We start from the raw sequence: 12,403 nt of genomic DNA on the forward strand, positions 1-12,403 counted from the left end.
GATGCTGCAGTTAAAGGTTTTAATAGTATATGGTGGAATATTGAAGGATGAAAAGTAGTGTGTGTATGCGATTTCAATTTAGGGTCTTTTTAGGTATGAACTGCCCAAGATACATATATAACTTTAATAAGCTACCAACCCATAAGTTGAAGTGTTATTAGATTCTGGGTATCGTTTTCTCAAAAATTGATAAAATTAAATTTATACTACTAAACTACTCTCACACCTCATCAATTTTAGTAGTAGTATTTGACTAAGGTATAGAATGATTATTTAAGAACAGATTCCACGTTACAATAAACAAGCAACCTCAAAATAATTAATTGAGATATACAAGATGACTTGATGCATATGTGTGTAAGCCACTTCTGAAAATGCATATATAAATCATTCTATGTTGGAAATATTTAATACCTTTCAATGTTCTACATCCATTTTGTTAACTAGTATATTCTTAAATAATTTGTAAGAAATTGAAATTATGTGCACAGTTTTTTTTTTTTGAAAAAAAGAAAGAAAGATTGACTTTGATTACGGTAATTAAGGTTGAAACTTGAAAGGTTAAGAGTAGATTTGAAGTCTTGGAGATGTCAAAAGTATATATAATTGCCATATCTTGTGACAAAATAATTTTGTGCGTTGTCCTAGACTCAACCTATTTGAGCATATATACATATATGACCTTTATACCTGGAAAATTCAACAACGAGCTATATACATATGTGTGTGTGTGTGTGTGTAATGAAAGAATAAAGAGAGTACGTAATGGAGGGCCAAGTTTGCCCCAAAGAATCAAACAAAAGAGGAAATGAAACTGATTTAGAAAAGGTAGCATATATAATATATATGTGAAAGCGGAACCAACCACTGTTTTGTGGACCCACCAAATAATATAGATTACAGCAAAATGCAGCCTCATAGCATAAACTGACTCATTAATGGCTATGCTTTAATTTTTCGTGTAAAATTCCGATCCTGTTCTTTTAACTGTCGGAAGAAAAGAAGAAAAACCAACTAGTAAATTACATAATTTTATATAGGGAGAATTGTCATAAAATCTCAAATAAGGAATATAATTACTAAAAAATCTCAACGATAAAGTAGCTTGTAATAATAAGTTTCAAGTTAGTAAATGACGACTTCTAACCTGTTATTATGACTCACTGATAATTAATTTTGTCTCAGATCTCATTATAATTCTTCCATGATTATAGTAAATTTTGTTTTGCACATCAATTACAACGAGTTGTTATAGAGTGGGACCCAATCGATCAAACGGCAATGAGAAGCATGTGGGGCAAAATTTGTTATTCTATGATTTGTTGATACTGTATAGATAATTAGATATCATGATTAATGTCTTTTTTTTATCTGATTAGTTAACGTAATACTATTCGTGTAATCTATAAAATTGATCTTAGTTGATAACGCTTTATGCCAGCTGTTGTTGATATATTAATATGAATTTTTTTGCGGGGGTTCCCTTTTGGTATAGTTTTATGAAATTATATGTTGCCTAATTTCTGTGGGGCAAAGTGTAAAAATATCTATTAATCCCTAAAATTGCAATCTCGTAGTCAAAACGTTTAATTCAATCAATTATATAGAAAACGATTTCTACATATATAGATAAGTAAAATACTTCTCTGATCCTAAATATAAGACCCATTTTATAGTGTAATTTACACTATAAAATAAGTCTTATATTTAGGACTGGAAGAGTATATATAAAAAAGAATCGAATTTAATTACTTTTATCCGACCGAAACACCTGTCGGCGCAGTGTAATGGGTGTATTATAGTATATAGGCCGAACAGTACATTGTACACTTCCCTTGCACGCAACGGTTATTTATAAAGACGTCATATTCACTTGGTTAGGATTTTATATTTTAAGGGATGATGAATTACAGTCGTTATGATTAAATTGAATAATGAGTAATGTGTTTATATTAATATCCATAGGTTGATGATATAATAAAGTAATGATTTTTTCCTAGATCAAGTCACATGAATTTACACATCTGGATTACTCTTTTAGTCTACACTAATATAAGTCATTTTGACTAGCTAGTTTACCATAACTAAGAAATAATAGTTAGCTCATTGAATTTATCTCAATTTTTTTTAAAAAAAGCAACTTTATCCATATTAAATGGGAATGCAAAAGGGAGGCTAGGAGTCACATTTAATTATCAATTTCATAGGCAAAATTGATAAATAAATATTAATTATTTTGCGAGTGACTTATACTGTGAAGCAAGAAATTATGGTTGCTAAAGATATGGCCTTATCAATTTTGATTTATAATGTATTATACAAAGCGCATTGAACCATGTAATTAAATTTTGTATTTATAAATTTTAGAGTTAAACAAAGCCCAAAATTCAACGACTGGGATGAAAGAAAATTACAATATAATACCTTTTCAAGTGTCGTTCATATATATACACAAACTGATGCGACCACAGAGCTTCTAAACACTTTCAATATTCTGCATTTAACAACCTTGACCAAAGTTCTACTGTTTTACTTTAATTGACTGATCAAATGTCGACCTGATGCATAACTCTAGCTAGTTGCCGACCACGTTTGGATACATATATAAAAATGAATGGAGATTGAAATTCTAATTAATTAATGTAGACAATTTTATTTGCATTTAAAACGAACGTTTTCTTCACTGATTCGCTTCGTCGATGTCTTAATTCAATTATAGACATATATTAATTTCCAGTTGCTATAGAACCTATATAAACCAGAGAGTTCTGAGTCTCTCTGATACAATGTACCTTTTGATGACAATATGAATACTTAAATTTCAAGATTGCACTAATAAAAGGTTCAAAAGAAAGGAATAAAATTCATGGCAATTTTTGTTGTGAATGGAGCTCATTTCAAGGAAATGAATTATATGAATTGTAATTGAAAATCAAGTGGCTACAGAGATAACGTGATTTGGCAAAAAAACTTAATAAAAATGAATGTTGAGAATTTGGATCCGTGGGAAGAGGACAAGAGTCTGACGGATTGAGAGCTTTATAAATGCAACTATATATCCAACACAGCTCTGAACATGCCAAAAGTAATGGCGATGACCCAGGAAATTAAATTAATCATATTTTCCTTTATATATAAGACCAATAATCTGAGTAAAATATTTAACTACTCCTGGATGCATGTCGGGTAAACATCATCTGCTGCAACAAGACATGGAAAAAGATGGCAGAGTAAAAAAAAGAAAGAGAACGGTCAGAACTGAGAAGGGAAGAATCAAATTTATAATTATTTATCTGATCCTATTTATAAGATAGAAAATGTAATATTTTGTCTTTAATATAAATAATCTCGCTAAGCTTATTATATAAATTTATAATTTCACCTCTAAATTATTGTTATGTAGATTATTATTTTCTTAAAATGAATACTCTGTACTGGATAGGAATATAATTGAAAAATTACTCAGTTAATTAAATTTTTAAGACAGAGCATGTATGAAGTGCCTTATAGGAGTAATTAATTTAGCTAACTTTAATCAATTACTAGTAAGAAGCAAATGGCATGCATTTAATGAGCACCCGATTATGCATTGAATGGACCACCCAAACAAAGCCTCTGAATTAGTGTTCTCTTCGGTAACAATGCTGGCATGCATTCTGCACAAAAAAATGAATCTCGATCTTATTGTTAAATTAATTAATTAATTAAATTGACTCTAATTAAAAAAGTCAGTCGACACCCCCTATGAGCCAGAAGTTTGTTATCTACGGTGTCAGCCATTAATGAGATGGGTTTCTTCCGGTTAGAATGAGTTAAAGATCCCATATTGTCTGCAATAATTAAATCATGATTATCTTCGATTTGGCCTAGGGTTTTGGAAAACCCTAATCTCATCCCTATCTATATATCCCTCTAGCTCAAGGTTTCTTCAATTACACCAAGGAGATAAAAGATTATATAATCGACGGGAAAAGAGCCAGCAGGCATGATTTTGAGTGTCAAAACCCAGATTTAATATTTGTTTGATAAAAGAAAAAATAGCTTGTGAAGGGGGGTTGATTATAATATGTATGTAATATAATCGACGATCTGGGGATTATTACGTTGGAAGATGCAAACAAAATGAAGAAAACAACAATGAGTCTTCATCAGTCTGACTTAGGCCAACAGCTTGGTACGTGTCTTTTAAAATATTTTAATTAAAGAATATTAGTACAAATTAAAGAGCATGACAAAAATCGAAGGGAAATACACAGTAAGTAGCCGGAGAAATTGAAACTTGTGACAACCAAAAAGGTATAGTGGAAGCTCAATTAGCATTCCCATTGAAGCTAAAAAAATGAGAGTGAGAGAGCGTTGGGTGATTTATTTAATACTTTATTATTTCATGAAACGACACAGAGAGAGAGAGAGAGAGAGAGAGAGAGGGAGAGAGGGGAGAGAGAGAGAGAGAGAGGAGAGAAAGGGAAAAGGAACGAGTCACAGAGATGAGGGAGAGGCGTCTTTCAATGTGTCTGATAATTTAGAACCCGTCGTCTGCGGGAAAAGAAATATCCAAAGTGGTTACATTTTGTTGGTACATTTTTGCTGATCAGTTTGACTAGTTAGAGAGAGAGAGAGATCTTCCATCGTCTTCCTCCTTCTCCTGTTCCTCTTCCTGCTCACTTGTTTGTAGTAGCAACTGTCATTTTCCAACATATACTCTCGAGGAAAACAAAACGCACCGCCACCTCTGCTTTCTCCTTCCATCTTCCTTCCCTTTCTCTTTCTTTTCTCTTTCTCTCTCTTTCTTTCCTTCACTTTTTTCTTGGACATGTCTATCTGCGTTTAGAGAAAAAGGCACTATTATTACTCCGCCTTCCTCCCCTTCTTCTTCGCGCTCTCTCTTACTCTATATACCTAGCTTTCCAGATTCTTTTGCAGGGCGCGAAAGACTGTGGAAAAAAGCAAAAGAGCTGCTCAACTAAAGGATTGGACTTTCATTTCTGCTATCATCAACTCTCTCTCTCTCTCTCTCTCTCTCTCTCTCTCACACACACACACTAACTTTGGCGAGCGAGTTCCTCAAAAAAGATGCCCTTACAAGGGATTGCCATCGAGCCCAGTTCCACATGTTCTCCTCCTGATCTTTCCCTTCACATAAGTCCTCCAACCACTTCTTCTTCTTCTTCAAATTTGGCAACTCAAGCTCGTACTGAGCTCTCTCTAGCTCCCAATTTCCGCACAGACCAATCTCTTTCTCATTATCATCATCATCATCATCACAATCACAACCCCACCATTAATGCTTCTGCCGCCACAAACTCTCACTTGAACCGCATGAATTCGTTCCTTGATGCGTCCTCCGACGTCGGCCTGAGACCCATCAAGGGGATCCCGGTGTATCACAACCACCGTTGCTTCCCTTTCTTGCCCGTCGACCATTCCACCGGAAAGGATCTTCATCATCACAAGATGTGGTTGCATCATCCCTTGCCCTCTAACACTTCTTTCTCTTCCTCTTCTTGGGCTTATAATAATAACAATACGATGGGAGCATCAGGATTGGATAATCCGATGTGGGTTTTAAACGGGTCGTCGCCTGCTAATTTCAAATCTCATCATCATCAGTTGCACTATGGGGTCGGGGTTGGGGCTTCTCATCATCGCAATGAAGAGGCCACATCCTCATCGGGGTTCATGAGATCCAGATTTATGATGCCTAAACTACCCTCCAGGAGAAGCATGAGAGCTCCTAGAATGCGTTGGACTACAACCCTCCATGCCAGATTCGTTCACGCCGTTCAGCTTCTTGGCGGCCATGAAAGTATATATCCATTTTTCATCTTTCCGTTTAATCGATCAGTTTTTCATTTCGACTCTCTCTCTCTCTCTCTTCTTATTACCAGTGTACTGTATGCGGGTTTTTCTTTTTTCTTTTGTTTTAATAGATGAAAGGGACTGAACTAATATATTGAGATGGTGAATATGTACACAGGAGCCACTCCAAAGTCAGTTCTGGAGCTGATGGATGTGAAAGATCTCACATTAGCTCATGTTAAAAGCCATTTGCAGGTACAGCTCTCAACTTTGAACCTCCAATACCCTTCTCTCTCTCTCTCTCTCTCTCTCTCTGTGACGTGGTTAGGGGCACAGTAGCCGATGAAGAAGGCAGTGAATATCTAATTGAATCTAATTGAACGCAGACACAGTAGTAGTCATAGAAGCTCCTTCAACTTCCGAGACTAACCTTGCACAGAAACACAGCTTCTCTGCTGTCACACACAGGAAGAAACCACAGACCAAAAACAAAATGTCATCATTTTCCAATAATACATCTCTCTCACACTCGTTGCAATCTTGTCACACATCAGCCTACCTCCAAAACTATCCCAGAAAATTAGAGTGAGAAGGCATCTAAATGGGAATCTATCGTCATTTCTTTTTCTGTTCTCTTTTTTAATTCCGATTAAAATAAACCAATAGCGGTTTTGCTCTCTTCCATTTGTGGAAATACATTCGTAATATATATGGCTTGCTGTGACTTGTTCCCAGATGTATCGAACAGTCAAGACCACTGACAAGCCTGCTGCTTCCTCAGGTAGTAATTCTTATTGCTTAATCTCCAACAATTTTTTAATTGTTTAGTAGTCTTATCTTCCTAAACACGCCCCAATAAGTGTCGTTCAAAAACAAGGAAAGGGGAAATGTCAAAAACACACTGTTCTTTTCACAGTACTCTATGTATTCTAATCTAACTTTTACTTATACCATAAGCATTTCTCTCTTTCCTTTGTCTCTCGCCTTTATAACCATTTTATCGCTTTATCAGAGATGCCACGTACGCACACACAACTCCAAAAAGCATATTAGAATTTATATTTGTTTGTGTTATATATACCACCATATTATAATTTAATCTGTCATTAAGATCGAATAGTTGTATATATGAGTATTAATCAATCTACTTGATAATATAAATACTGAGTGGTTTTGCCTTCTTTGCAGGCCAATCAGATGGATCTGGTGAGGATGACATGTCCCCCGTCGGTGGCAACGCCGATCGTGGTGGTCTTCGCCAGTTTTCCAATCCAAGAGGCCGATCAGCAGATCGATCTCTGCAACAAGACGTAGACCATCCTTCTACTACTCTATGGAGTAATTCTTCAAGGTATATACTTAACTTATATTATATTTGTCTACATATTAATTGTTTAGGAAAAAAATTGCTTGCTTTATATATATGTTCCTGCATGGAGGTGCAAATTTTACTCTGATTATGGCAGATTGAGTATCTGATTTGCTTTTGCTTTAATTTTGCTTTTGCATGGTATCTCTTTAGAAATCAATGCAACTCAACGTCCGCACCATCTTTTTAAGATTATAATGAAGAATAAAAAAGGGTTCTTGTCTCTCAGCTTTTGCTTTACTTGTGTTGGGGTTTTTTCTTTCTTTTGTTTCTTTTGTGCGCGCACATACTCACATAAATTTTGTACCTTAAGGAATATATCGCACATCATAGCTTTGTAGCTTTGGAATTGGATGGCTTTCATAAAGGAAAGCAACACACCAGACACGACGAAACGCTATAAGAAAAAGCACCCTATATATAATGCTGCATGCACTTTTCTCTCCTTTGGATGTGTGTGTCTCTCTTCGTTGATGCTTAATTGACAGTATTACGAAATTTTGTGAAAGAAAACTCAAAATGTTATAGTTTGTTAATAAGTACTATTCCTTAACCTTGTAAATACTTTCATGTTGAGAGCCATAGATGTACTTTCACATTGTGTGTGAAGATGTGTTGTGTAATTTACATGGCGAAGAAGAAATTAAAGCGGGTGCAAGGTCAGTATAGAGTTTTGAACTTTCAAGCTGATATACATAGAGATTGATCTATTCCCTTGGAGAATAATGGTGAATCTTGACAGGAAAAACATTATTAGGTTGAAAATGGGTAAATTGTTTTAGATTTTGAGAATATATAGTAGTTACTGAGAGTATTTTCTGGCTTGTAAGAATGAAAAATGTGCTTGGAAATAGGCCGAAATTTAAGAAACAATTATTTACATTCTGCGCTATTATATGATCAAGTCTTGTATATTACAGATATAAAAACGAAATGTTGATTCAAAGGTTAGTCTTAATTATTTTCATGATGTGCGTAGAAGAACAGCTTTCAGACTCAGCACCAAGATAGTATCAATTAAGAGACGTCGTTGAGCATATTTTTTTAACGCATTTGTTTGACTTCGATTGCTTGATTCATTATACCTAGGTTATCTAATTGTCGTTATAATTAATAGCTAAAGTAAGTCGATACTTTGATATAAAATTAGCTAAGGTAGCCTAGTACGTGGTATAAGATCACGAACGTAAGACGCTGTTTTTCTACCTCAATCTGTACACCTAGTTTCCGTTTTTGTCAAATATGTAATGTGATATATAATATGGTTGTCAAGTATTGTTTTTCAAATGATATAAATCTGCCATTAATTACATGAATTAGCTAAGGTTATATATATACGGTAATTTAATTGATGGAATTAGTTCATCGTTGTGGCACCTTTTCAATTAATGAGCAGCAGAGAGCCATGGCCGCCACAGAATAATCCTTATGATATGGATGGTCTCAGAAAAACTGCCTTCCACTCACAACCGATGTCAAGAGGGCATCAAACTCAGGTATAAGTACTTTATTTTGAATATTGCCTTGATTATTTTGTTTCTCATTATAATTAATTTACATGATATATATATTAATTAAGAAAACTCAGTAAATTGTACTGAGACGAAAATTAAATATGGGCGTGCAGGAATGTAATTCAAGGGAAGCACGAGTGCTAGTGAAGAACAGTTTGTCAGATGTTAATAGAGAATGCAAGAATCCATGCTTGGAGTTTACGTTAGGAAGACCAGATTGGAATGGTGGCAGAGGACAGGCCTAGCTAATTGATTTTTCATTATATAATTATAACTATATATATCCATGCCGATCGACAAGTTCATCATCTTATTCGTTCTTCAAATGTAGAGAGAGAGGTGGTCTTATAATTGCCAGTGAGAAGAGAAAATTAAAATAATCCCTACGACATATATATATGTATACTTCTGCTTTTGGTTTCTTCTCAAGTGATCTATTTTGATTTCTGAGCAGTTTTGTTTACTTAGTTATACAGCTAGCTAGATTCTAACTTTTCTTATTGGTGAGGGGATGATTAGGACAATAAATCACATGAGATTGATTCAGATGAAATCAAGGGGGAAGAGAAGGGGGGGAAAATAATATGTGTGTGTGTGTTTATATATATGTATCACTCTGTTCCTTATTATTGATCACTTGTACCCCAAAAGTTTGTTTCAAAATATAAGTCACTTGTAGTATAATTAATGATCTTTTTTCCAATTTTATTCCTATTAATTTAATAAAAATTAATTAATTTAAGTTTGAAGTAATAGCTCCTCGAAACACGTACGTCCCTCTCCCTCTCCCTCTCCATCTCTCTCTCTCAACTTTTCATTTCATATGCATTCCATCTCCTCCCTCCCTCCCTCTCTCTCAACTTTTATAAGGGTAAATGTGAAAAAAACTGGTTAATTTAATGAATTTCTTAATTTGCGAATTTGGGATACAAGTGACTTATAATAGGGAACAGAGTGGTATGTATGTATGTATGTATGTGTTGTGACTCATATATATAGACGATCCAAAAAGGATACAAATGAAAGCACGTCAATCCTGAAATGCATTAGAGGATGTATTAATAATACATTGTGATAAGTCAAATATGTGCAAAGCTAATCAGTATGATCTTCAAAACACAAGCATGAAGCCAGTACAATTAGTTAAACCTAGGTTTATTTACCTATATCCATTACAATCCATTCTCAAATTAAATCTAATTATATATTTATGATAAAATACCAGGGTTGATCGGAGAGTTAATTATAATAGACACATATAGATAAATGGAGTTCTCTCTAAATCCTGGATTAATGTTTCAGGTGTATTATCCAACACGATGGTTCAAAAAAAAAGTGTATTATCCGATATACAATCCTATATCTCTAATAAGCCTTCCTCATTGAAATACAACCAAATTCTAAAAAATATATTAAGCGCAACAAATTATATCTATAGAAGATAGGTACGTAGGGTATAATACCCACGAACAAAGGATGCATGGAAGAAAATGTTAAATATGTAAGTACTGATGAAATTTAAAACATCATATTAAAAAAAAAAAAAGGAACGGAAGTATCGCGAAGTAAAGGAATAAAGAGCGCAGATTGCCCAGCGGATCATGCCAGAACTAATCCTGCCCAATCAATCCAGCTTCATTAAAGGAAGAAGTATCACAGATAACATCATTGTAGCGCAGGAGGCTATACACTCAATGCGTAGGAAAACAGGAAGGACAGGCTGGATGGCAATTAAAGTTGACCTCGAGAAAGCCTTTGACCGGTTGAAGTGGGACTTCATTTGTGATACACTCAATGATGCTAGGTTCCCTACCAACATTGTGAGAATCATTATGGAATGCATTACCTCCTCTACCATGCAAGTTTTATGGAATGGAAGACCTTCTGAACCTTTTAAGCCACAAAGAGGAATCAGACAAGGGGATCCCTTATCTCCATATCTCTTCGTCCTATGCATAGAAAGTTTGTCTCAAACTATTCAACATGCGGTGATAGACAAAGCATGGCACCCTATTAAGCTGGGCAGGAAGGGACCCCCTCTATCCCATTTGTTTTTCGCAGATGATCTTATCCTGTTTGGTGATGTAACTCCCCACCAAGTCTCCCAGATCCAGAAAATTCTACTGGACTTCTGTAGCTCCTCGGGCCAAAGAGTAAACGATAGTAAGTCAAAGATTTACTTCTCAAAAAACGTGATGAGACATGAGGCACGGGCTATCTGTGAAAAATTAGGATTCCAACAAACTGATAATCTGGGCAAGTATCTTGGAGTTCCTTTGATCCATCAAAGAGTCACGAAAGATACCTACCACTACTTAGTCGAACGAATTCAGAGGAAATTATGAGGATGGAAAACACATTCTCTCTCCCTTGCTGGACGCATCACTCTCGCAAATTCTGTGCTCTCCACCATACCGTTGTATGCAATGCAAACAACTTATGTGCCCACTTCAACTTGCAACAAAATCCATTCAATTATAAGGAATTTCATCTGGGGCTCCACTGAGAGCCAGAAAAGTGTACATTTAATGAGCTGGGATAGGATTAGCCAACCAAAGGATAGAGGGGGCTGTGGAATCAAGGATTTGAGAGTCCAAAATACAGCTTTCCTTCTGAAGGTAGCTCATGGTATTGTGAAACAACCAAATGCTTTTTGGGTTCAGGTCCTAAGAGCAAAGTATGGATGGAAAGAGGGGCAAACACCTTCTACAAAACAACAGAATGCTTCCTACCTTTGGAGACATCTAGGCTCTATTTGGGAGGAGTTGAAACTAAGACTCATTTGGAACCCAGGAGATGGCCATCAAGTCAAATTTTGGTCGGATCATTGGGTAGGGGAACTTGGTCCTCTCGCTAATTTGTCTTATAAGCCACTAAGTGAAGATGAACTCCAACTACCCATAAGCAAATTTGTTACAGCTAAAGGTTTATGGGACTGGGCTAAGTTTGAGGATCATTTACCACATGATCTTTTGGGCTTAATAGCACAGATTAAGCCGCCAACACTTACGAGCGAACCTGCAAGGCAAAGCTGGAGCCTTACTGCCAAAAGGGACTTTAGTCTTAGCACGGCATATCACTCAATTATGGAGGGGGAATGGAATGATGAAAGTAGAATATGGAATTATGCTTGGAAATGGCCAGGGGCACAGAGAGTTCGCACTTTCTTATGGTTGACATTGAATGATAAACTCCTAACCAACACAGTTAGACTGAAACGCCATATGACTACAAGTGACAGCTGTGAAATTTGTAAGAATGGCGTGGAAGACATCAACCATGTGCTGAGGGAGTGCAAATTCGCCAGAGATTGTTGGAACCTTCTCATTCCTAATGATCAACAACATGAATTCTTCCGGTATCCTTTCAAGGATTGGCTGACTCGTAACTTGGGAACTCACACCTCGAACACACGCTGGTGCATTAATTTTGGCCTGCTCTGCTAGAAGCTCTGGAACGTGCGTAATCGCCATCTCTTTTGCCAGGAAACAGCGCATCCAGCACGTGTGGTGCATGAAGTTTTGGCTATGACTGATTACACTATTTGTGCAAAAGACAATCACAATTTACTTGCTTTGTTTTAAGTCGGGTTGACCTGTAATCGTGTTTTGACTTTTTGTATTTACTTGTTTCCTTTGAATAAATTTTCCCATTCAAAAAAAAAGAGCGCAGATTGCCACCCGCAATTGATGAGGACGAAATAGTCACGAATGTACGGATG

At 35.8% G+C, this 12,403-nt stretch overlaps 1 protein-coding gene across 1 annotated transcript; it reads left to right on the top strand.

The window, feature by feature from the left end:
* The first annotated feature begins 5,073 nt into the window (after nt 1-5,073).
* Nucleotides 5,074-9,053, top strand: LOC114740583 (transcription repressor KAN1-like). Its single transcript, XM_028928755.1, has 6 exons — nt 5,074-5,806; nt 5,978-6,054; nt 6,535-6,580; nt 6,988-7,150; nt 8,565-8,664; nt 8,796-9,053. Exons 1-6 carry the CDS (start codon nt 5,074-5,076, stop codon nt 8,925-8,927), a joined length of 1,251 nt encoding a protein of 416 aa, XP_028784588.1. The 3' UTR covers nt 8,928-9,053.
* Nucleotides 9,054-12,403: the final 3,350 nt, after the last annotated feature.

This window comes from Neltuma alba, unplaced genomic scaffold (genome assembly GCF_004799145.2).
Source record: "Neltuma alba isolate B1F8T4 unplaced genomic scaffold, ASM479914v2 tig00003186_pilon, whole genome shotgun sequence".
Classification (NCBI taxonomy): domain Eukaryota; kingdom Viridiplantae; phylum Streptophyta; class Magnoliopsida; order Fabales; family Fabaceae; genus Neltuma; species Neltuma alba.

Bases quoted from the DNA above. Each gene is read 5' to 3' on its own strand.
- LOC114740583 (XM_028928755.1), top strand. From the start codon at position 5,074: ATGCCCTTACAAGGGATTGCCATCGAGCCCAGTTCCACATGTTCTCCT. The intron at 6,055-6,534 runs GTACAGCTCTCA...ACTTGTTCCCAG, and splicing joins ATGTTAAAAGCCATTTGCAG to ATGTATCGAACAGTCAAGAC. The intron at 6,581-6,987 runs GTAGTAATTCTT...CCTTCTTTGCAG, and splicing joins CAAGCCTGCTGCTTCCTCAG to GCCAATCAGATGGATCTGGT.